General features: G+C 36.0%; 1 protein-coding gene across 2 annotated transcripts; it reads right to left on the minus strand.

The window, feature by feature from the left end:
- Nucleotides 1-25,992, minus strand: LOC125865425 (MADS-box transcription factor 23-like). Of its 2 annotated transcripts, XM_049545621.1 has the most exons (8): nt 25,789-25,992; nt 4,171-4,246; nt 1,668-1,729; nt 885-984; nt 750-791; nt 567-650; nt 331-464; nt 5-243 (listed from the first exon to the last, which is right to left on the minus strand). In XM_049545621.1, exons 1-8 carry the CDS (start codon nt 25,968-25,970, stop codon nt 228-230), a joined length of 696 nt encoding a protein of 231 aa, XP_049401578.1. In that variant the 5' UTR covers nt 25,971-25,992; the 3' UTR covers nt 5-227. The 2 variants fall into 2 exon arrangements, with proteins under 2 accessions (XP_049401579.1, XP_049401578.1); XM_049545622.1 differs by lacking the exon at nt 750-791 and having other exon boundaries at nt 1-243.
- Nucleotides 25,993-26,217: the final 225 nt, after the last annotated feature.

The following is a 26,217-nucleotide window of genomic DNA, read 5'->3' on the forward strand; positions in this document are numbered from 1 at the left end:
GTGAGACTACTCTCTTTGTCTCATGGAAAAAGAGGGTGGTGAATGGTGATAGTTGATATGTAAGCACAGGGGGAAAACGTCCACACAAGTGATATAAACACAACATAATTTAAATGTGCAAGTTGCTAATCCAGCCAAATTGTATAGTTATACAATATTTTGGTTATAGTATTTTCGAGGCATTAACTTTGGTCATGCTTTATGCTAGCTAGAGTTCCTTGAATGGGCTACTGCAGTTGTAACCTGATCATGAGTGATGAGTTTCAATCAACACATGCATTTAAATATTGTTTGAGTTATCTATACATATAGAATTTCAGAGAATATTACCCCAAACTAATTTCGCATTCTTGTACTGCTCTATTGACATTTAGTTGTAATGGAACACTACTTGATTCCTTTTCTAAAGTATGTACACTGCAACTTCCTTCTTCAAATTTTATCTTGTCAGTTTCTCCATAAACCTGATCAGAAAAATACAATTATTTTAATTTGTCCTTTCACACAATCCTAATATGAATGAAGTAGAAAAGGCATCTTTAATTTGTTTTCTAATATAGTAGTACCTTGTTATGAAGTTGTCTATTTTCTTGGTGGATGAGGGTTACCTTGTTAGACAATTCCACATTTTCATGACCAATAACAGCACTCTGCAAATTAAAGTATTGCAGGAGTACTTAGTATTTACAAATATATATCAATTTTTTTTTTGGGATTGGAGTACTAATTAATATCGATTGAAAATTAACCTTTCGATTTAATTCTTCTATCTCATCAGTTAACATATTTTCCTGCACAAGTGTGATCGTTGAATCTTGTTGTTAAATAAGGCATAATACATCTCATCGATATTTATGTATTATGCAGTTAAATTGGATACTCACCTTCTTAATGCGGATATTCTTCAAACTCATCTCCAGTTCATTTTCCAGATTGTGAAGATCGCTTATTCTCATGCCACAAAGTTCTCCCCCCTTCAATTTCCTGCAATATTTTTCTTTGTAATGTACACATTTTGTACCTCTAATCCATCACTGCCTAATTTCTTCTTTCGTAGGTCTTTGCTCATAATCAAACACAATCAACATAACAACTACTTTTGATTTCACTTTAAGTTGACTTTTTGTCTTAAATATGCCTTTTAACTTGGTTTTAGCTCATATTTATGCTCTCCAACTTTGGATGTGCAAAAGTAAGCACTTAAACTTGTATAAAGTTGAACAAATAGTCACACGAGTCCTATGTGACATTCTATATGACAATTTTCATCCTACGTGGTGTCATTTTAATATTATGTCACGTATCAACTCATGTGTCTATTTGTTAAAATTTATACAAGTTTAGGTGTACTTGTGCGAACCCAAAGTTGGATCGTTAAAGTAGAGTACATCCTTTTCTACACAAAGGTATGATCTTTCATATAAAAATTCACCTAGTTTTTAAATGTTCTTAATATTTGTGACCACAACCAAGGTTGAATAGAATTATCTATATGCATGGTAAAAAATGGTTAGAATGTCATGTTATAATTACAATTTTCACTTATAAGAATTCCACTAAATATTTTGACATAATGTGCATATACATTAGAATAACTTCACTAAACATAACTTCGTTAGATGAGGGGGATTATGGATGCTCTTGGCAAATGTAATTTGTGAAATTACCAGTAATTTTCTTGAAGATCATCCAATTGTTGTCTCAGCCTTTCTACCTCCGTTCGCCAGAACTACAAATTAAGAAAAAATAGTTGTTCACTATTTTTATTAACAATATTATTGAGTGAAGCATTTTTTTAATCTTATTTATAAATATTTTTTTGTTAAATTGATTAGAAGTAGTTCACTTATGTCCACCCATGTTTGACTATATTTATCTTTCTTAATATACATTCCTTGTTGCTAGTTCTACAATTATGTTAATTGTTACCTTGGAATAGTGTTTACACTTACCAAAATAGCTATTGTTGACTTACTAACACAATTAGCCTATAATTATAACATACTAACATAATTATTCAAAATGACATTATGATGAAGTTAAGTTATGCAACTTTAATGTATTTCTGTCAATTGTCTTCTGTTAAGATTGGACATGTGGATAATGAAATTTTATTGAATTTAAATTTGTAGAAAATAAAGATTATATTAAATTTAAAATATATTAGTCTAAATAAATATGAATTAATATAATTAAATAAATTATTTAAGTCCGATCAATATAAATTCAATTAAAGTCCAATTTCATTCGTCTAGCCAATTAAAGTCATCTTATCCTAGAGGTCTAGTTTGATGTCACGTGTCAAATGGTGCGGTATGCCAAGTAAATTGAAGGAGCCAATAGGATCATATCGTATATCAAAATGACATAGCATATTGCCTAATCAAATCAAATGTCAATGAATATACACCATATGAACAAGTGACATGTTCTGACCAATCAAATGTCACCATATCAACTTCAATCTGATTGGTCGAAAAGAATTTATCCTCATCACAACTCTTCTATTCCACAACTATAAAATGAGTCTTCATAATCTAAAAAAGACACTAGAATTCTAACAATAAGCCAAAGAGAGCTCATGGATCAAATACCCTAATTTCACTACAAGCTACAAACATTCATGCACTCAAGTATTTCTCTACTAGTTCTAGAGATCAAGACAAAGATTCAACATCAAGATCAAACACCCTTGAATTCAATCACAAGTCAAGATCAAGACCATTAGATTAAGGATCAAGCTTCAATCCCTTAAATTCAAGTACAAGTTAAGATCAAGTTCATCAAAATATAGTATCAAGATAAAAATTCTTTGTATTGGGATTTAGCAAATTTTGATGATTGACAAAGAAAGATGAAACACGTCAGTCAACATGGTCCATAGGTACACTGTCATGAGCAATTGAACTCTAGAAAGCTTTCAAAACAAATAAAGACAAGAGTGCAGAAATAAAGAAATGGATAATGTTAATTTTGTGATAAAATGCAAGGAATCAAACTAGTGATGAATTGAAGAAAAATAATCAATGAGTTTGATTTGAAGAAGGAGTCTAAAGAGGCAAGGAGTCTTACTTGAAGAAGGAGTCTCACTTGAAGTAGAACTCTTCAAGTTACTGCTGAATTAAAGAGTTGTATTTCGACTACAATACAAAAGAATCAATGAATATGATTTGAAGAAAGAGTCTAAAGAAGCAAGGAGTTTGAATTGAAGAAGGAGTCTTACTTGAAGTAGAATTCTAAGTCAAGAGAGTTCAAGTCAATGAAGCGTTTGAAGTGAACAATAACTCTATGAAGAATTGTGCTTAAATAGAGGCAAAGTCATCTAGAGTACTTGTGCACTTATAGAGCAAAAAGAGCAATTGAAAAATTGACTTCACAAGTGTGACCAGCGAATTGAAGGAACACATCGAAGAACCTGGTCCTTTTTTCCAGAGTTTATGTGCTAGGAGTTTTTCTTTGTTATTGAGTCTTGAAATACTCTTAGTTCAGTGAGTTATAAACTGAATTAGGAGTGTTGTCTTCAGGTTGTGATAACTCAAAGAATTGGGAACACATACCTTAGGATGTTTGTGTTGAAGTTTAGGATTTAGAGTTAATTCTTAGGATTACAAGAGTTGTAATCTGAATTCATAACTTCAAGGTTAGGAATTAGAGTTAGTTCATAGGATTGCAAGAGTTGTAATCTAAATCCATAACTTGAAGTTAAGGAATTAGAGTTAATTCCGTAGGTTGCAAAGTTTGTAATCTATTTTTTGTGGAGGCTCAGTGATTTAGTGAAGTTAGAGTTAAATCTTATAGGGGTATAGGTCGTGATTTTTTACACCTTTTGAGCCAGGTGTTTTCAACGTAAAATATTGTGTTATTGCTTACTGCTCTTACTGCTTTGTTGGAACACGTTAGGCAACTTGTTTCACACTTAGGTGAAAAGTTAAAATCAGTAAACTACTAGGTCGTGCAAAATAACAATTTGAATTTATATTGAAAAAGAAGAATTAAAGGATTCCATTGAGATTGTAACATCACTATATTTTAAAATCAAATACTATGATTATTGCAATATTTTTCAATCTTAATTATTATTATTTTTCGACGCAAATTTTACTATCTACATGACCCTTCTTAGTCAAGTCCTATCTAGATCCATAAAGAGCAACATTAGTACAAAATTACCTTGGCTTCTATTGAGGGTGTCAACAAGCGATGGTGTTCCTTTTCTTCATTATATCTTTGAAATATTGACTCCATGCTAAAAAGAACAAGCTAAAACATTAGTCAAATGTACATGTATAACTCTTACCATGTATTTGATTTTCTTGAATACACAATGACAAGATAGACGAAATGCAAAAACATATGCTATTTGGTGAGGAGATTAAGAAAATTATATCTTGTGGAGACATTAATAAGAACTTCAAGATTATACACTAAAGTTGATATGTAGTTTCAAAGACTATGTTAAAGTTTAGACCATTTTACAAAGGAAGACTAGTTTTTTGTCACCTCCTGAATAGGAGAGAGGAAAAGCTTGTTAAAGCCTATAAGCTTATATTGGTGGGGTTGTTCTCACATGAAAAATCTTCAATCGAAAAAATTCTTCATAATTTTACAACTAGGTATCTGCTACAAATTAAGAATGGTGAAAGCAGACATTACAATTGGAAAACACATATTCATTTATTTATTCCATAATAAAAGAAGATTGTTAGAACATATATTTATGAAGAAAGCTACTAATTAAGGGCTATTTTATATTCAGGACAATATGCTTCAACAGAAAGTCAACATACAATGGAATGAAGAGGGAGATTCTTGCACAAACTGCTTCTTCAGCTCCATTAAACAGAAAAGAAGCGGAAATGCATTATTTCAATAACCTATTCATTGAAGAAAAAAAAAAGAAAATTCCTAATTTTGGAGTTCTCAAGCACATAGATAGAGAACCTTCTAGATTTGCACAATTTAGACCTATAAGCTTATCTAATAAGATTATTTCTAAGATCTTGGCTATTAGACTGAATAGTTTACTTCCTAAGTTATTATCCGATAGTCAATTGATGAGTGGTAGATTTGCACTCAATTAAGATCTATTTAGCTCAATAATCAGTATCCACGATACCTAAATTTTTCATATTCTAATGATTTGCAACAATGAAGATAAATGGACAAGGCAAGGATTGATGTTTCAAACAATAGCCAAAAATGTAAAGAAAAGTGCAAACTACACATTGTTGATCGCCTAACAAGAAGGGCGATTGATTTAAGTGTTATCATCAATCAAAGTTCATAAATGATAATATCTTACTAACCGAAGAGATCATTCATGATATTAATTAACAAAGGTAATAAGGCTAATCTTGTTTTCAAATTAGATATGAAAAAAAACTTATGATAGAGTTTCTTGGTTATGCATAATCTTCATTCTTAGAATATTTGGTTTCTTTAAAATCTTTACTGACTTTACGTGGAGATTACTATAGGATGTTTGGTACTCTGTCAGCATTAAAGAGGAAAGAAGACATTTCTCTAACTTTACCAAAGGGTTAAAACAAGGTGATCCCTTATCCCCTTCTCTCTTTATTTTAACTACTGAATTATTATCTAAACTGCTCAACAAGTTAAATGACAGGGACAGATTTATAGCCTATGTTTATGATATCGTATTGTTCACTTCATGGAAAAATTACTCCCTTAATACATTGTGAAGGAAATTGAAGAAATATGAAGAGGTGTTAGGGTAGAAAGTCAACAAGGACAAAATCCTGTTCATTACATCATCACAGGCCTTCCGATGGTACTCATAATAGAATCAAAAGAAGAACAAGCTTCAGGGCAAGTATTTTTCCTTTTATATATTCTTGGTTGTCCCATTTATGAAACATAGATAAGATCGGAGAAACTGTTCCTAATAACTTGTTCAACATCATTAAAAAAGTCCCATTTTTAACTTGAACATCGCATATACATGCATATGGACTATAGAATATCAACAATGCTGATGCGTTCACTTTCTTTTCTACAAGAGAACTCACTAGACAAAAGAAGAACATGAATGTTACCTACAAGAATCTGTGGAACGGAGTCCCCTTCAAAATCTATTTCCTTAATTGGAGGATCCTTAAAATGAAGTTACCTTTAGATGACACCTTATCCAGATTTGGACAACATGTAGTATCTAGATGCAATTGTTGTGTTTCTTCTCATTCTGAGACTATATACCATGTATTTGCTGAAGGTGAGATAGCCAATAAAGTTTGTATTATGCTAACCATTTGTCAGTGAAAAATCTAAGTAACACACTGAGATAAATTTTATGAAATTGGTGGGCTGATAGCAAAAATGCACTATAAAGATCCATTTGTTGCATTTTACCATTGTTTATCAACTAGGAATTGTGGAAGAGTAGAGGAGCAAGAAGGTATGGGCAAAACTCTTACTCTATAAACAAAGTCATTAACTTGATAAATTTTCAGATTAATATCTTGCTTTACAAACACTTTAAACAAATTGATCTTCACTAGTATTTGTGCTCTTGCATATAATTACAACTCTCTTATAACCATCAATACAGACTAATGGAATAGGCCTCAAATTCATCAATACAAGCTCAACACATACGGAAGCTCTCTGTGTAGTTTGAAGAAACCCAGCGCAGGAGGGATTGAGGGAAAAATGATCTTATCATACTCTGAAGCTCTCAAATATTGCAGCAATAACGACGGAGAAATTAAAGGTGCACTGATTGGTTTGAGATATAGCTCCAATCTGGGACTAAAAAATCTTAAGTTAGAGATGGATTCTAAGGTCATAGTTGATATGATCAAAGGTAGCAACAAAACATCTTGGAAGTTTGAGAAGACAATCAAAGACATTTAATATTGCCTTAGAAGAACTGGTGGATACGTTCAACACATCTACAGAGAATCTAACAGTGTTGCAAATTTATGTCCAAACAAGGATCTAGTATGGTCTAACTGGTGTCTTCCAAGAGTACAACAATCTTCCAAAGAATTCTATTGAATTATATAGGATGGACAAATGTTATATGGACAATTTTAAGATTGGAAAAAAAGAAAGAAGGCATTATTTAACTCGGATGGAACAAATGATAAATCTGTTAGCCTGACAACATATTCAACATTATTTGAGAGCTTACTAGATAAGTGGCAACCCCTCATCTAGCAGGAATGGCATGTCATTCTAGGCTGGGTAGTTCTTATGGGATTACCCTTTTTGTAACTTTGGTTATAACTATTATATAAATTTATTTATTTTTAAAAGAAGGAAAATCTCATATGTAGAAGAATCTGAACAAATCAAGTTATAAATGGAGGAGGATAGGACATAAAATAAAAATACAAGAAACTCTAGCATATATATATAGGTTGTGAAGCTCAATCAGAGGTCAAGACCATGGTCTGGCAGAGCAAGAATATCAAACTCTTATTATTGAATTTTCCTTGTTTGCACGTAATAGCTCATTCTCTATATTGTTTATGATCTTGATATATTAGGATAAGGAAAATATGATGCAAAGATATTAAAGAGAGCAAGGATACATCGACTCTCTTGAATTTCATGTCATAATATATATATATACCCGGACTGAGCACTTGACTGTAATGGAAGTAGTTATGGATCATGTTATTTTATGTGAGGAACATACATGTAATAAAGTGGCTAGAAATTGATGTACCGCTGACGGCACATCTAATGCTTTTACTAAGGATGTTTGTGAGAACTTAAGTAATAAACAGTGTCATTTTGATAGTTTACGCTATGATAGTCAGGACAAGTGTGAAAACAGAAAGAAGAGTGAAATGGAGCTAAGTGCCAGAAGAGCAGCCCTGACAGCAGCACTGACGGGCCGTCATCCTTGTGACTGACCGCTAGTTGCCTGGTCAACCATGCAGGAAACCCAGGGTCTCAGTCAACTTTGACGATTACTTCGACGAGCTGTCAACCTTGTGATGAGTCATCATCACTGCGTCAAATCAACATAAGTTAGGCTTAAGTTGCAGAGTTTATTGATGGCCACTAAGACAGACCGTTACTTCTATGACAGGCCATCACAACCTTCGTCAAATGTACCTAGGGAACTGCACTTTTTATTTTTAAAATTGAATTTTTTGGGAACAATAAATACATTTTATAGGGTTTTTATTTGATCATCGTGTTTTTGAGAGATTATTTGTTTTTATCATTGAAGAAGATACTACTTTTGAAAAGTTTTGAAAGAGATTTTGGAGAGTTTATTGAAATCATTATCGTCAATTGTTTTCATCTCTTGTAAGTTTCTACTTTTCTTGAATGAATACAATTATTGTTTTTATTTCATTTAGAATGAGTAGCTAAACTCCACAACCAAGGGTTGTGGGATCCATGACGACTTAACCTAAAGCAAGGGGATTTATGGACTAAAATTTGCACTGTAAACGTATATCTCGTTCGCTCTTTTGCTTAAATCGATTTCTAATGGTTGCAAACATTAGGACATGATCTAGGTTTGACTAGTTTGAGTAAAATAGTGTAAAACTTGGGAAAAGAGTTAATGAAAAAATTCAGGGATTTAAGCCCGTCTAACAGTAATGTTGTAGCAATATTAGCTACTTGAGTGACTATCATCAAATTGAGATAAACACTTTTAGTTTGAGAGAATGAAAGTGATATATATTTGATGTGGTTGAGAAACTATTAAATGTAGCTGAGGTTGATAAAGTGGTATATTACGCATTGGAGAATCTAGGGCTGTAATTTACCCAAAAATTGGTTAAAAACTCATCGTGAGCACAATCATGGTTTAGTCTCCATAATTATCTTAAATCAAGAGTTATTGTTAAGCGTTACATTTTACGAATCGAATTACAACTAACTCCCAAAATTTCCCCCATTTCCCATTTTATTTCAGAAATAAGTACCAAATAGTCAAATAACCGCATACGACTTAGTTCTCACCTTATTCCCTACGGGATTCGACCCCAACCTTGTTGGTTCTATAATTGACAACAACCACTTTATACTTCTTAATTGAAGTGTACATTTGGGTGTATGAAATTTTGTCGCCTCTGCCTAAGAATACAGTTAAAAATTAAGTCAAGTATGTGTTATTTCACTCTTAGTCTTATTTCCTAATTTTACTTCTTGTTTCTTGTCTAGGTTCTCTACAGGTGACACATGTGACTCAGGTAGTGTATACCAAACACCAGAAGTAAGAGAATACCTTTAATTCCTTACAATTTCGAGCTTGCAAGGTCTATTAGAAAAATGGTTAATGCTCAGGAAATTGAGGCACAAAGGTAGAGAATGAGACTGGATGCTGAGGGCCAAGCTAGGGGTGACAACAATAATTAAAAAGACCCGAAAAGCGTAGCCGTTGAGGATGAAGAAGAGGAAGAGTTGGCACCTCAGTAACAACCACTAGCCCAAGGAGAAGGAGCCAACAACAAATACATATAGTTGTTGATGATAAAGATTCATACTTGGATGGGGCTGAAGCTACTGGAGCTATAGTGCTCCCACCATTGCCGTCGGGAGTGATATTCACCATCATCAGCACTATGATTTAGTTATTGATTATGAAGGGGTTGTTTAGAGGTATAGCCGGTGAGGATGCGAATCAACACTTCATGAATTTTATAGCAACTTCCAAATCAGCTGAGATTCCTGGGGTAAGTCAAACTGCAATGAGACTGATCGAGGTTGTTTCTATTATCCTTAACCGGAGAAGCAACAAACTGTTTGAATAAGTTACCACTTGACTCAATCACAACTTAGGTAAAGTTAAGAGAAGCTTTCATGGAAAGATTTTTCCCAGAAGCAAAAGAGGTGCAATTAAAAGATGAAATGGGCGCCCACAAGCACCTACCAGGAAACGCATTGCATGACACATGGTGGAGGTTTGGCCAAAAGCTAAAGAAATTCCCAAACCATAACTTCACAGACATGCATTTGAAGCAGGTATTCTGTAGATCGCTGAATTTTGTGACTAAGCCTGTGGTTGATGCAATTTATGGAGGATCTTTCATGAATAAGACTTTTCTAGAAGCCGCAATTATTCTTGATGAGATTTTGAAAAATAACATAGCCTGGCACACCAGAGATGCAGAGATTGGTGATCTTGGGTTCACATTTGAGCTTTCGACAGAGCATCAAAAGAAAGAGGACGAGCGTAACCAAGACATGGACCATATGAAAACTCTGGTGAATTTGCTCATGAAATATCTACTAGCAGCTAGTCAAGAGAAGGTGAATGCACTAGGTGTTGAAGGTAGGTATGAAGACCAGGAGTTGATTATGATGAGGAAGCCAAATATCTAAATAACCAGAGAGGTTTTCAGAATTATAACTTAGGCAACCAAGGTTATTATTCTAGAAATCAAGGTAGGAACTATTATAGAGATAGTCAATATGACAGATCCAGAAACAGGGACAAAGGTAGTTGTCAAAAAAAATGATGATTTCAAAAATGACTATAATGGTGTGTATGTGCCTCTGGGTAAAAGAGACAATAGGTAATGGGTCTAGTAGCTCTAGGGTGGAATCCACATATGATGGGGTAAAAGAGTTGATGGGTGATTTTTCCAATATCAGTCAGCTGGTAGATTCACACACAACTTCCATAAAGCACTAAGATCATCAAATGGGGCAGCTCTCAACTTCATTGAACTAGAGAAAGAATGGAACACTACCAAGCGATACATACAAAACCCAAAGTAGGATGGGCAATGCATAACTATCACTACTAGGAGTGGTAAGTCACTTATGGGATCAGTACATGCAAGTATTGAGTAGAAGAAAAATGTTGAAACTGATGATGATGATATAGCAGAAAATGATGTAGACGAAGGAGGTTTGGTAGAGACTAAAGTATCTGAAGAGGTAGAAGTTATGCCAGACATTGTTGAAGAGACAAGGAAAATTGAGGATCCCGCAGTAGAGGTATCACAACCTTTACATCCAATTCTCAAACTGCAAAGGCTTAAAAAGAAAGATGAAGAGGGTAAGTTCTTGAAGTTTATTCAAATGCTTCGTCAGCTTTCAGTGAACATTCCATTGTTAGAAGTTTTGGAGCAGATGTCAGGTTATTCCAAGTTGATGAAGGATTTAGTGACAAAGACGAGAGTAGTGAGTTTTGAGCACACAGATAACTTGCACCATTGTAGTGCCATCGCTACTAGGTCTCTGGTATAAAAGAAAGAAGATCCAGGTGCTTTTACCATACTTTGCACAATTGGTGTATTTGATTTTGCAAAAGCTTTGTGTGATCTCGGGGCCAACATCAACCTCATGCCTCTAACAATATACAAGTAATTGGGTCTGGGAGCTCCTAAACCTACAACAATGAGACTGATGATGGCTGATAGGTCAGTGAAAAGACCCATGGGTATTCTATGTGATGTGGTGGTGAAGGTGGAGAGTTTTATTTTCCCTGTTGATTTTGTGATTTTAGATTGTCATGTTGATTTTGAGGTTCCCATAATTTTGGGAATGCCATTTTTGGCCACAGGTAGAGCACTGGTTAATGTGGAAAATGATCAATTGATGTTCAGGTTAAACAATGAAGAGGTCAAATTTAAGGTGTGCAAATCTATGAAACAACCACAAGATATAAGTGTGGTGTCTGCAATAGATGTGGCTTATGACGGGGTCATTGAAGCGTCCATTAAGGAAAGGTTCACAGTTGAAACATTAGTTGCAGTAATTATGAATTTTGATAATATATTTAGAGAAAACTACGTGGAGACAGTAAATGTCTTGCAAGGCATGGGATCACATCCTTATGCTCCTAAGAAGTTGGATCTAGATCTAAAAAATAGGCTTGACTCCCCAGTAAAACCATTCATTGAGGAGCCACCTGCACTTGAGTTGAAAGAATTACATGGCCATCTGAGATGTGTATTTCTTGGTGAAAGTAACACTTTACTTGTTATTGTGGCCAGTGGCGGAGCCAGAATTTACATTGAGGGGTGTCAAAATACAAAGTAGTAAGTACACATAAAAATCAACAAAATAAATTTTACTAATGAAAGCAAAAAATAATTACATCATCACAATCGTTTGGCGACGCCCAACGAAGAGCCACATCGAAGGCAGCGAACAAAAACGATTTTTTTGGGCTCTTCCTCCTCAAACCCTTTAATTTTTGAAATTAGGGATTTGTTTAATCTATAAAGTGCATTTTTTCTTTTAAAAAATAAAATAGTAAAGTCAACTTTATTTAAGTCAATCGCTCAAAAATTAGCAGAAAAAAAAAAGCTTCAGTTTTCTAAAATTTTAAAACAAAAGACGCTTCTTGAAGTCTTAATTTTAATAAAAAAAAGACGTTATAAAAATAAGAAATCCCAACCAGGTTCAAACCCCTGACGTTCAAGACCAAAGATTAAGGAGATATTCTGCAGCGCTTCAACCACTGAGCTAACTCTTCATCTTGTTTTAAAGAGTGCCAACTATAATATATATAGTAATAAAATCAAAATTTAGCCTACCTAGACAACATAATTTTTCGACGAAGGGGTGTCGCTTGACACCCCTCGGGCAAGGGTAGCTCCGCCCATGATTGTGGCTACAGATTTGACTAATGAGCAAGTGAAAGAACTTGTGAAAGTGTTGAAGAGGTACAAAAGGGCAATTAGTTGGACCATTGTTGATATCATTGGCATATCACCTAGTATTGGTACTCATAAAATCCAGTTGGGAGAGGATTGCAGCCAGAGCATAGAGCACCAAAGGCGATTGAACCTACTTATGCAAGAGGTTGTGAAAAAAGAGATTATCAAATAGTTGAATGCAGGTGTGGTATATCCCATTTCTAATAGTCATTGGGTCAGCTCAGTGCAGTGTGTGCCTAAGAAGGGCGGAATAACGGTAGTAGCAAATGCTAAGAATGAGTTGATCCCACAAAAACCAGTCACTGGATGATGAGTTTGTATGGACTACCAAAAGTTTAACAAATAGACCTTGAAAGACCATTTTCTAATGCCTTTCATGGACCAGATTTTAGACAGATTAGCAGGAAGTGGCTGGTATTGCTTCTTGGTTAGGTACTGTGGTTACAACCAAATTTCTATTGCTCCTGAAGATCAGGAGAAAACCACCTTTACATGCCCATATGGTACCTTCCCGTTCAAATGCATGCCATTTGGATTGTGGAGTGCTCCTGCTACATTCCAGAGGTCCATGATGACCACCTTCTCTGACATGGTTGAAAATTCCTTGGAGGTATTTATGGATGACTACTATGTGGTAGGTGATACTTTTGATGATTGTTTGTTAAATCTTAGCAGGGGCTTCCAAAGATGGGAAGAGGCAAACCTGGTTCTTAACTAGAAAAGTGCAACTTCATGGTCAAAGAAGGAATAGTGCTGGGCCATAAGATTTCTGAGAAAGTTTTTGAGGTGGATAGGGAAAATATTGAGGTCATTGAGAAGCTGCCTCCACCTATTTCTGTGAAAGGCATTTGTAGCTTCTTAGGGCATGCAAGTTTCTATCGAAGGTTTATCAAGGACTTCTCTAAGATTGCACACCCTTTGTGTAAGCTATTAGAGAAGGAAATCAAGTTCACATTTGATGAGGCATGTATGAAAATGTTTGAATGCCTGAAGAAGAAGCTAATTTCAGTTCCAACTATTATTGCCCAGATAGGTCTGAGTTATTTAAGGTAATTTGTGATGTTAATGGTGTTGCATTGGGAGTTGTGCTGGGTCAAAAGAAAGATAACATCGTTTACCCAATATACTATGCAAATATGGCACTAAATGGAGCTCAGAAGAATTATATTGTCACCAAACAGGAGTTGCTGACAATTGTGCATGCCTTTGAGAAATTCAGAGTGTGCCTTTTGGGAAAAAAAGTGATAGTGCACACAAACTACTCAACATTGATATAACTAATGACAAAGAAAGATGCAAAGCCAAGGCTAATTAGATGGGTACTCTTGCTACATAAATTTGACTTTGAGGTTGAAGGTCGAGGGGGTTGTGAAAACCAAGTAGCAGATCACTTATCTCGATTAGAAGCAGAAAAGAAAGAGGAAGCGGAACTTGAAATTGATGATTCATTCCTAGATGAGCAGGTATTAGCCGCTACTCTTGATCTTCTTCCTTGGTTTGCTGACTATGCAAATTATCTTGTTAGTGTTTTGATGCCTAAGGATCTGATGTTTCAATAAATGAAGAAGTTCTTGTATGATGTGGGAAAATACTTTTGGGGTGAATCCTACTTGTAAAGGGTATGTGCTGATAATGTAATCAGGCGATGTGTGCCTGTATCTGAAATGTTGAATATCCTTGAAGCATGTCACTCTTCCCCAATTAGTGGGAACCATAGAGGAGCTTCACATGTCATAAGGTGTTCCAAAGTGGTTATTACTAGCCCACTATTCATCAAGATACATTTGATCTGGTGAAAGGTTGTGATAAGTGTCAAAGGTAAGGGGCCATATCTCGACATCATGAGTTGCATATAACTCCTATCTTAGAAACGGAGTTGTTTGATGTATGGGGCATCGATTTTATAGGGCTGCTTGTGAGTTCTTATTGTCAGAAATATATCGTGGTGGTTGTTGGCTATGTATCCAAATGGGTAGAAGCTGTTTCATTGGCAAATGATGATGGTGAGAGTGTGGCTGGTTTCTTAAAGAATAATATTGTCTCTAGGTTAGGCACATCTAGGGTAATTAGTAGTGATGGTGGTTTGCATTTATTTAACAAAGTGTTTATCACACTACTAGCTAAATACGGTGTGAAGCATCAAAAGTGGCAACCCCATACCATTCACAATCGAGCGGGCAAGTAGAGGTATCAAATCGAGAAATAAAGTCCATACTGAAAAATAATGTAAATGCCTGACTGGGAAAGAAAGTTAGATGATGCACTATAGGCATACCAGACACATTTCAAGACATCCATTGGCACATCATATCAATTATTGTTCGGAATGACATGACATCTACATGTAGAATTATAGCATAAGGCCTTATGGGCACTAAAAAAACTAAATATGAGTTAGAGTGAAGCAACTAATATGAGGTTGGAGCAGATAAATGAGATGGATGAGTTTTGACTAAGAAGCTATGAGAGGTCTGCTCTACAAAGAGAGGATGAACTTGTACCATGACAAGTACATTGAGGGAAGAAATTTCAGTCCTGGAGACTTAGTGCTACTGTTCAACTGCAGGCTCTAGCTGTTTCCAGGTAAATTGAGGTCCAACTGGTCAGGACCATTTAAAGTTGCACAGGTAATTCAATATGGAGCTATAAAGCTTGAAAATGAAAAAGGTGAGTGATTCAAAGTGAATGGCCAGAGGGTGAAGCACTACATTGGAGTTCTCTGGTGAAGGTAATTAAAGTGGTATATCTTGATGAAGTCTGAGTAATCAAGGTATCTGAATCGTGATGCGATGTTAAATCAGGAACTATTTGGAAGACAACCAAAAATCTTGTATAAAATATGTAATATAGTAAGTTTAGTATTTGGTTGATGTATTAATAGGGTGTTAAGTGTGCAGGACCAAGATTCAAGAATCAGTGCAAGTGTAGGTCTGATGAACCGTCTAATGGACCATCAAGGCACTGACGGGCCATTGGTTCCACCTTTAGATGCACTACCAACTATTGTTGATGGAAGGGGTTGACGGACCGTCACAACCCTGACCGGCTGTAAACCTCGTGACTTAAACCCCAGGTGTGTTTTCAAAAATCTACCGAACTAAACCTGACCCACTTTCTTCCTACCTGACCCAACCTTACCTGACCCATACCCCTTCATTTAAATTAGGGGAATTTCAATTCCCCCATATCAATTACAAAACCCAAAGAGCCGCAAAACCCTCTCCCTTCCCACAATCCCTCTCTCTTCTCTCCATATTCATTTCCCTTTGCTCCATCTCCAAGCACCTATATAAATCTATCACTCCCTCTCCCACAACTAAGACATAAGAAATAAAATCCAACCCTAGTATTGAAGCTCAAAGGAGCAGTTCCAAAAAGGAGGCACACCCATATTTCATTGTTTTTCCATTCTCAATTCGTTCTCCAACTCAAGGTATGTTCTTCATTCACTTCTTTGATTGATTTCATTGTCATACGAGTAAATCGCTTAAATTATATATGTAGTTGATCTCTGAATGTATTCATTATTGTGTGTGATTGGATCTGTGCTAAATGGGTGGAATTCCTAGGTTTGTGTATAATTGATGATTTTGATGGGTCTGTACTTACATTGTGGGGAATTCTAATATAGGTGGATTGATTGGCATTGGTCTTGTTGCATTTCTGCACAACTTTATTTTGTATATAACTAAAAAGAAAAACAATATAAAAAACATATATATTGAAAATAACAAATTTGCTTTGTTTTAAGGGTTACATGACGATTCCCAATGATGGATTGAGTGAATACATTCTTAAGGGAAATCATCATTATTGTATTATTATTGTCCTAATGCACTGGGGAAGTCTGAGTACCCGCTAGTGCGATACTTGGTTGGATTATGATGAAATTTGAATAACCCTTGGTATTCTAAATTTGTGTGGGTGTTTCGTTACATTATGAGATTTACACTTCGTATATAGTGGTAACCTTAATATTAGAGTGAAACACCAACAAAAAGATGACATACTACTTGTGAAGCTATGTATGACATGTCGTCGCCTTGGTGATGACCCGTCAAAGGCACTATCACAAGCGTATTTCACAGTAAAATTAATAAAATTAAGCTGACAAATTACATGATGGCCCGTTACACCTTTCACAGTTCATCAACCTTGATCGTCAATTGTGCAGGAAATTGTCAAAACTTGCTGAATAATCTGACGATGGGTATAACAGACCATCACAAACATAAGGAGCCGTCAACCCTAAACATCACAAGTGCAGGTTCAACTGTACTTTTCCAGTCATTGTTAACGGAGGGGTCTGACAGACCGTCACACCCATGATGGGCTGTCAACCTCACAGTCATCAGATTAGTCACTTGCATATGGAACTTATTTGCTTAGATATTCTTCATGCGAGTGTACTAACTTGTTTTTCAATAGGTACAAATGCCTCCAAAGCTAAACCCGACTAGAGGGGGAGCCCTAAAGTGAGTAACCCGTCAAATTCATGATGAACCCTCTAAGTCGAAGCAGGAAGTTGACCTTGATCCTCCTCGGCCTAGGACCCAGGCTACTACATGCATGCAAGAGGATTTCCCAGTCTGAAGAGGGGGACATATCATACACAGGCTCTAGCTTTGACTCTTCTAAATATTCCAGTGAAACCCCTATACCACCTAATGTCGAGGCTCATATTGACACCCCGGAACTAGTTCATGGGGGTCATTAAGACAAAGAATGTCAGTTTTTGGGATGGAATGAGATGTACAATTCCAGGGGTGAAAAAGCTATACATTGAGGGTCTTACACTGAATGTCCGAGAAAACCATCAAAAAAGTAGAGGATGATCTACGAGTCATTGCATCAGATCTATTTGAATACCTAGAGATTGAGCGCAAAGTCAAGAAGTACAAGCTTGATTAGATGTCCATAGAGCCAGGGGATTACTATTTGTCCATGGTGAGAGAGTTTTATGGAAATTATGTCATATTACTGGAGAAGGGAAAAAAGTACACCACTCAAGGGAAGCCAGTGCACCTGAATGAGATCTTACTCAGAGATGTGCCCACAAACATTTCACCAAAGACTATCAACCAGTTCTTGTTTGTCCCGAATTACTTTTCTCTTCAATGGACTACGGAATATGATCAAGGGATGAGAGACAGACTACACCAGAGCCCGTGGTTTGCACAGGTCATGACAAATGGTCAATCTTTATGGTTGACATAGTTTATGGAGTGCATTCAAAAAGCCTCACTCATATTTCCTACCAAGTTTTGGTGGGGGCTCGTCTAACATAGATTGTTACCTATTGGGGTGACGACACTCTTTTTGAGGATAAGGCACTCCGGGAAGCGGCATTGATGTTAGATTTTTATGTTGATTTTGGTCGCGTTATTACTGATGAGATCCCATGATGAGATCCCAACATGAGTTTCAAGACCCACCACCTCTTTACCTTTCCCATGCCTGGTGACTGGATTCTGCAAAGCTGTTGGGGTACCTATTTTGGTTGGCGTGGATAAGGAGAAACAAGCCATAAAGAAGTTTGATCTGTAGAAAATGAAGGATGACTTCAAGCATGAGTTGTGGGCACAAAGAGTTGAGACCCAGTCTTTGGGCCGAAGGAGAGGCCTGGGACTATGCCTTCACCTACTAATAGGCCAGTGCCAACCTCTAGCTCTTACATGGCTAGCCAAACGCATGCCATATCCGACACTCCAGCACCGCAGGGTGAGGCTATGTATACCACTTCTTCACCGTAGGTATCACCTTATGCATTTATGCCTGCAAACTTTGTACGACTAGCAAAATGGGCAGATAAACATGAAAAGAAGCAGAAACTACTTGCGGAATAGATTGACCCATTTGTTGATAGGGAGATTGCAAAGGCCATAGAGCCATGTTCTAAAGTGCATGCCCGGATGGATGCCATGAAGGCTCGTACAAATGATATATTGAAGGAGCTTTCATTTCCTAATTTGGCAATGATGGTCTCTGAGTTGGCCTAGATTAGAGCAAATGTGACCTTGCTGTAAGGACGCCCTATTGATCCAGTCCCGACCCCAAATAGTAAGGAGTCAAAAGATGATGAAAAACCCTTCTTATAGTTGATTGGAGCAGTCCCTAGAGATGGAGGAAGAGGCCCATGGAGGTTGATGAAGAGGAGGCATCCTGAGATCAGAACAGGCATAGAGATGAAGAGCACTTGCGGAGGGACACATCAACTACGGTACGACAATCCCTTTATGAGGTAGAGCTTTTGCGTGATGACCTTAAAGGTCGTCTTGATGGGGCATCTAGTAGCTCTTCACAGCCTGTGGTTGATGACACCCCTATTGACCTGCCACTAATGGCACCTGCCATGGCTGATGCATCAGAGAAAGTAGAGGACACTACCCTACCATCAGACACGCAATCTGACGCTTAGAGCATCTACGGTAACCCTAACCCTATGATCACTGATTGTCATTTTGGCTGCATTGAGGGCAATGCATATTCTTTTGTGGGGGTGGTATCATTTGCCTAGGGGGTTTTGCCACCGTGATTCTTTTTCCTTTTAGGCACTACTAGTAGAACCGATATGTTTAGGATTGTCAAAGTGTATGTCTTTTGTACACAAGTGTGATGTGACATGATGTATTTAGTCAGTCATGTATATATATATGTTTGCAGCAAGTATGATTATAAGCATTGAAATGTATTGATGTTCTGACTCTTTAGAATCTTGGTATGACATCTGTTGAGTATGAATGAAACAACTTGAATTGGTGCATCTTATATAAAATTGACAATTGGAAGTGACAGTGCATACTAAGCCATGTGTGATTGTGGACATTTGTTTTCTATTCTTGCCTTGTATATGCATCTAGAACTTGCCTGGTTTATGTTTTCCATTGATTGAAAGACATTGGTTTAGTAAAGGATTGCAAGACGCTGTTTAAATTAGCCCACTCTGCCTATAAGACCAACCAACTGAAATAAGAACCCCGTTGATCCCAATGTTCGAACCTAAATAATAACTTGTTTGGTGCTAGCCTATTAGCCTTCCTTTTAACTTGCAAAACCTCTTCTTTGGCCCTGGTCCCTTCTTGGACATTATGCACCTTAGCTTAGGTAAAATGCCTAAGTTAAAGGTGGCTACTGTAGTGGAGATATAAGAAAATAGGTGTGAATAATGATAGGTGAGTACCATGTAGAATTCGGAAAATGTGGTTTCAAAAATAGAAAAAGAGAAAGATAAAGAGAGCCACATTCAAGGTATTAGAACACTGGGTTATTAAGAGAAATAAGGATGGTTGGAAGAAGGAGAAAAGAAAAGGCGGTAATAAGGAGGGCATAGTCACTACTACCAAATGAACCCCACATTTAGCCTGAGCCTATGATAAAAGCAAAAAAAGTCTTAATGTAATCCTAGTCCAGTTGTCTGAAAAGTTAGAGGGAAGCTAATAAGGGCAAGCCTATGGATTGTGTATCAATTGCTTGAATTTGTTCCTGAGTGTTAGTTTTTGTTTTATCCCTCGCAAATAAGATCTTGTCATGAGAGTGATATGGATTTCTTTATGGTAAGGGCATTAGTAATGCACTATTGATGACTAATTGTTCAGTACATGTACCAAGTTGCTTATTGATACCCAAATGGCAGTCCTAGAATCCTTTGAGCTGTAACATTAACTGATATATATATGTATGGATGAGTACACTGCTGCGAATATTGATAGTCCATTTGGTTTTGTGTTGCTTGAGGACAAGCAAATATGCTAAGTTGAGGGTGTTGATGTACCAACATTTGACGAAACATCTAATGCTTTTACTAAGGATATTTGAGAGAACTTAACTAATAAGTAGTGCCATTTTGATAGTTTAACACTATGATAGCTAGGAAAAGTGTGAAGACAGAAAGAAGAGTGAAATGGAGCTAAGTGTCATACGATCAGCCCTGACGGTAGCACTGACGAGTCGTCATCCATGTGACTGACTGTCAGTTGCCTCGTTAACAATGCAGGAAACCTAGGGGTCTTAGTCAACTTTGATGATTACTTCGATGAGGTATCAACCTTGAGACGAGATGTTATCACTAGCGTCAAATCAACAGGAGTCAGGCTTAAGTTGCAGAGCTTAGTGATGACCACTCTAACAGACCGTTACTCCTATGACAGGTCACAGGGACTTTATCAAACATACTCGGGAACTATATTATTTATTTTTACATTTGAATTTTCTGGGAGTTATTAATACTTTTCTTAGGGCTTTTATTTTATCATCGTGTTTTTGAGAGATTATTTGTTTTTATCATTGAAGAAGATACTGCTCTTGAAAAGTTTTGAAAGAGATTTTGGAGAGTTTATTGAAATCATTTTCGTCGATTGTTTTCATCTCTTGTAAGTTTCTACTTTTCTTGAATGAATACAATTATTGTTTTTATTTCATTTAGAATGAGCAGCTAAACTCCACAACCAAGGGTTGTGGGATCCATGACGACTTAACCTAAAACAAGGAAATATATGGACTAAATTTTGCACTGTAAGCGTATATCTTGTTAACTCTTTTGTTTAAATCAATTTCTAATGGTTTTAAATATTAGGACCTCCCCTGGGTTTGACTAGTTTGAATAAAATAGTGTAAAACTTGGGAAAAGAGTTAATGACAAAATTTGAAGACATAAACCCATCTAATAGTTAATGTTGTAGCAAGATTAGCTACTTGAGTCACTATCATCGAATTGAGATAAACACTTTTAATTTGAGAGAACGAACGTGATATGCAGTTGATGTGGTTAAGAAACTATTAACTGTCGTTGAGGTTGATATACCAGTATATTACACGGTGGAGAATCTAGGTCTATAATTTACCCAAAAATTGGTTAGAAAGTCATGTTGAACACAATCCTGGTTAATTCTCCATAATTATCTTAAATCAAGAGTTATTGTTAAGCGTTACTTGTTACTGATCAAATTACAACTAAATACCAAAACTTCCTCCATTTCCCATTTTGTTTAAGAAATAAGTACCTAACAGTCAAATAACCACATAAGGCTTAGTTCTCACCTTATTCCTTGTGGGATTCGACCCCAACCTTGTTGGGTTCTATATTTGACAACGACTGCTTTATACTTCTTAATTGAAGTACTGTAAATTTGGGCATATCAGTAATATAATTTCTGATAATAAATGAGATCTGGGTCACTTAATTTACCAAAATTTTTGGTTGAAAATATAAGTACACTACCAATTAGTATTAACTAGTCCATGTGTCAATACATACCAATATGGATGTCAATTAATAATGGATACTTCTCCGACTCCTAAGTTTTGCAGTAGATTAGAAAGAGAAGAGTTAGATCCCTTATATTCTAATTGATATTGTTACATGCCCCAAGTTTGTTTCATGTTCATGCAGTCTTTATCGATTTTAGATAAAAAAAAAAAAAGAATTAAGCCATTGGCCCTTTAGAATGACTTAAATTAATTTGGGATTTGTTCTGGTACCTTTAAGGTAGTTTTTTTTTTAATGTAAACAAGGGATCATGAGCTGCGTGGTAGGGAACCCTTGGACCTCCTTGTGGCACATTGGACGGTGCACCATTCCCTCTTCGCATCTAAGGAACTTCAATTATGATTTAGTAGCTTATAGTTCAGTTAAGCAGTTTATCTTTCAGCCAGTCCAGGATCTTGTCCTAAGAGATTCATAGACACTAGTAGTTAGTTGTTTTCAGTTCAGCCATTCACATTTGATCCCAATGTTTTCATTTTTTTTAATCATAGAAAAGATTTTCAGCAGTTTAGTCCATTACTATCATTAGTCCATTACTATCATTCTCAACTTCTGCATTATTCAGCTAAACCACCAGTTAGCGCTTAGCCACCGACTACTACAGATGTTGAGTTCAGAGGAGCTATTCCAATACTCTCTTAGGTTTTTGTAGCATAGTCTCGATGTCACGGCATAGTTTTCCATGAATGGTAATTTGCATGATTTAGTTGGCACTTGGAGGTTTCGGGAGTTTCTCTACAGGAATCCTCCTGTTTTCATAGGTCAAAGGTTAAGGAAGACCTTTTAAACATCATTGATGAGGTGAAGAAAATACTAAGGGCGATGCATGCCAGTGAAACATAGGGATTTATCTTGCCAACTATCAACTAAAGGATGTAGCAAACACTTGGTATGAACAATGAGAGTTGATTTGTGGGGAAGAAGCAACTCCTATTGAATGAAATTGTTTTATGGATGCTTTACTTGATCCCTTCTTGCCTATGTAGTTTAGGGAAGCAAAGGATGAGGAGTTCATGAGTATCAAACAGGAAGAAACGAGTGTGAAAGAGTATAGCCTCAAGTTCATTCAGCTATCTCGATATACTCTCGGAGTGGTGTCGACCATGAGGGAAAGGATGAAGAGTTTGTGTCAAGAATGGAAAGATGTGTATCTAAGGAGTATGCTGCAACCATGCTTCACATGCAAGGATATGGATATCTCTAGACTTATGGTTTATGCCCAACAGGTTAAGGTAGAAAAGTTGTGTTGGATTGAGAAAGATTTTTATGATTGATAAAAGAGGGAACACATGCAAAGAACTGGTTCATCCAAAATGTCCCTAACCAAACAGGGTCCAAGTGGAATTAGGAGAAGAAGTCTTCATCCGGGGAAAGAAAGTTGAGGCGGTAGAAGGCTAAGGCGGTGGATGAAGCATAAAAGGAAATCCAAACCTACAAGGGAAAGGAAGGAGTAAAAGGTCACCCACTTCGACTCAAAGAAGGAGAGATTTAGTACAAGGGTAGGGTTTTCTACAAAGAAATTTGCGCACTTACATAGAGAAGAGATACAATCATAACACAATCAAGTAAGAGATAGTTCATATTTCAGAGAGTTGTGATTGGAGATTTCAAGGTGCTGCAGAAACAGAGAAACAAAATTGAAGAACCTCTTCCATAGGATTGATTTTTCTAGTTAGGTAGTTTTGTTGGTTGGTTGTTGAGTTATTGTCTTTATTATTCCATAGCTTAGGCTAGTTTTCAAGTTGGGGTAACTTGAAGACTTGGAGAATATAAATCTTGGGGGTTTGTGCTGGAGATTAGGAATTAGAGTTTAGTTCATAAGATTGCAAGAACTGTAACCTAATTTAGTTTGAATTTCGGAGTTAATAGAAGTTGAGTTAAATACTACTATATTGTTGTTTTACAAGCTTTGCAGCTCCAGTTCGCAACCACAGGGGCCCACCCCGCGAGGCCAGAGTGGGATCAGCGGTCAGCCTCCATTCGAATTATGTTAGGGCGAGCAGCCTTTAAACCAAAAAAAAAAAAGGAGTCTCTCACTTATTTCCCCTATTTTTTTTTATGCATTTCATTCTCTATTTGACCGGCTTCTAACAAAATGAGAAAAAAGGGTCCGGTCAATAGCACAACTCTTTCTTTCCCCGGTCTCCTTTCGAAGGAGAGACTTCACATTCCTAATCCAGTAGGGTCGGATGGCTTTCTTTGCTCCGGCTTGGTGAATCGCATCCCCGCACAAGGACATTCTTTGTTTGTGCGCCACTAACTAAAGAACATATAGAGCATACGTGTTCCTTAGAAGAATTGGGAGGTCTATTCTAACAAGTCCAAGTCAGCCAACAATGGGCTAGTCATCAGAGGTCTGTAATGGCAATAGGACATTGTTTCATAAGAGTTCATCTGGACCAGACTGATTGTCAGCCAGTGGACCAACACCCAAGTCTGGAAATGATAAAATATTTATATCATTAGGCTCTCAATCTCATAGCATTGTTGCAGAAGAGTTCACTTACCCAAGGAAGGGCAATGGGGGATTTAAAGGAGAATTTTTGTATATTTTTTGTTGTGATTATACAAAAGATGACAAATTAGTTATAAGAATTGAATCCACTTTTATTTGGTGGAGGCTCCCACCTAATAAACTACTCTCTCATCAGTTAATTTTTTATTTTTTTTAATCATGATATTCATATTGATTAATCTATAATTATTAACGGGGCTTGAAAAATGATTTGAAATAAGTAGTTAATTAATGCTAAAGCTAAAATAGGAAAAAGGAGTGCTAAAATAGACAAGTAAAATCAAATATTAAATTATTTTTAATACAATGAATAAATTTAGGGAAAATTGTATGAAATAACAAACTATTAATTCAAATTAAATGTTATAGCCATAGTTTATTTTAATTATAATTCGCAGCAAACATCCCTTTTTTTTTGTCATCTGATTCGTTATACAATTAGTCATTTTATACATTTCATTATAAAATGTATAAAATGTGTTTGTGTTTTTATAAAGCGAGAGAAAAGTGTATATACAAATATAAATACATATATTTTCGTTCTAAACACTTATAATTATACAAATACAGATCTTAATATACAAAATACAATGTATAAATGAATTTATACAAAACTGAACAATTTGTATAAAATTTGATGTTTGTAGCGAATTATACAAATCAAAAGCTCTATAGCAAATATAAAATTTGTTATAGAGCGCAATTATACAAACTATAGGTATAACATACAAATATGATTTTTATGTTTGATATATGTGAAAGTTGCTCATAAATAAAAGTGAATGGATCGAAGGAGTATATATATATGTGAAAGTTGCTCATAAATAAACCTACGATCTAAAGACTTTGGGTGCATCAACTTTAGTTGGATTTGAACCTTGGTGTCACGGGTGGTACTCTTTGGCCTTGACCAGCGGCACAAGGCACTAATATTTTCCTACTCCATATCCTAATTTCTGTGAGTTTTCCATAATAGATATACATATATATACATGACCTTTTCCGAAGTTAATGGGTGGAGGGTCCGCCTCTGGATACAACGAAAATATGATGAAATGGGTTAGTTGCAAAACTAATATATATACTTAATCGATTCAAGATTTATAGCAATATTAGTGTCTTTATTTGAACACCATGACCACATACGAACTTGGTGATTTTTTGGCAAGTCTATGATGAACATTAAAGGAAGCTCAATCAAAAAAGTATTTTTCTAGGACAGCTAGCGATGAAAAGCGTGAAAATGTTCTCCAGCACATAGTGTCGTCTCAGGTGGCACTCAAATCAACGAAGATCGATTGAACAAAATGTATAGCTTGAGAAGACGACTAAGATTAAAATAAGTGTACGTAATTGAAAGAATATTTTTGTTTTTACAAGGAAATAAAAGAAGATGAATTAAGAACCTGGAAGTTGAGTATTCATAGAGTCGTCCAGTATTAGAAAAGATTGTGAGTCCAACTTCAGCCTCACAAAGGATTGCTAGTTCCTTGGCTTTCTTAACTAACCCACTTTTACGTTTCGAAAACGTCACCTGTCTGCTTGCCGGATTCTCAATTCTTCTGATCACGATTTTCCCTCTTGTCATAATTTTAATTTCACCAGATGTGGTTGTTTTAGAAGCTACAGAATGAAGAGGGATTATACAGAATATGTTTAGGTACAAAACTACTTGTTTTGATAAAACCCTATATTTCAAAAGTGGTTTATGTGAGTACGTATGAGATGACTTCATAACCAAACTTAAGATATATATATACGGACAAAAGAGTTGCTTAATAGTCTGCCACGTTTAATACAATAATAATATTTGAATGATGATACCTTTGTTCCAT

Source organism: Solanum stenotomum, chromosome 5 (assembly GCF_019186545.1).
Source record: "Solanum stenotomum isolate F172 chromosome 5, ASM1918654v1, whole genome shotgun sequence".
NCBI classification, from domain to species: Eukaryota; Viridiplantae; Streptophyta; class Magnoliopsida; order Solanales; family Solanaceae; genus Solanum; species Solanum stenotomum.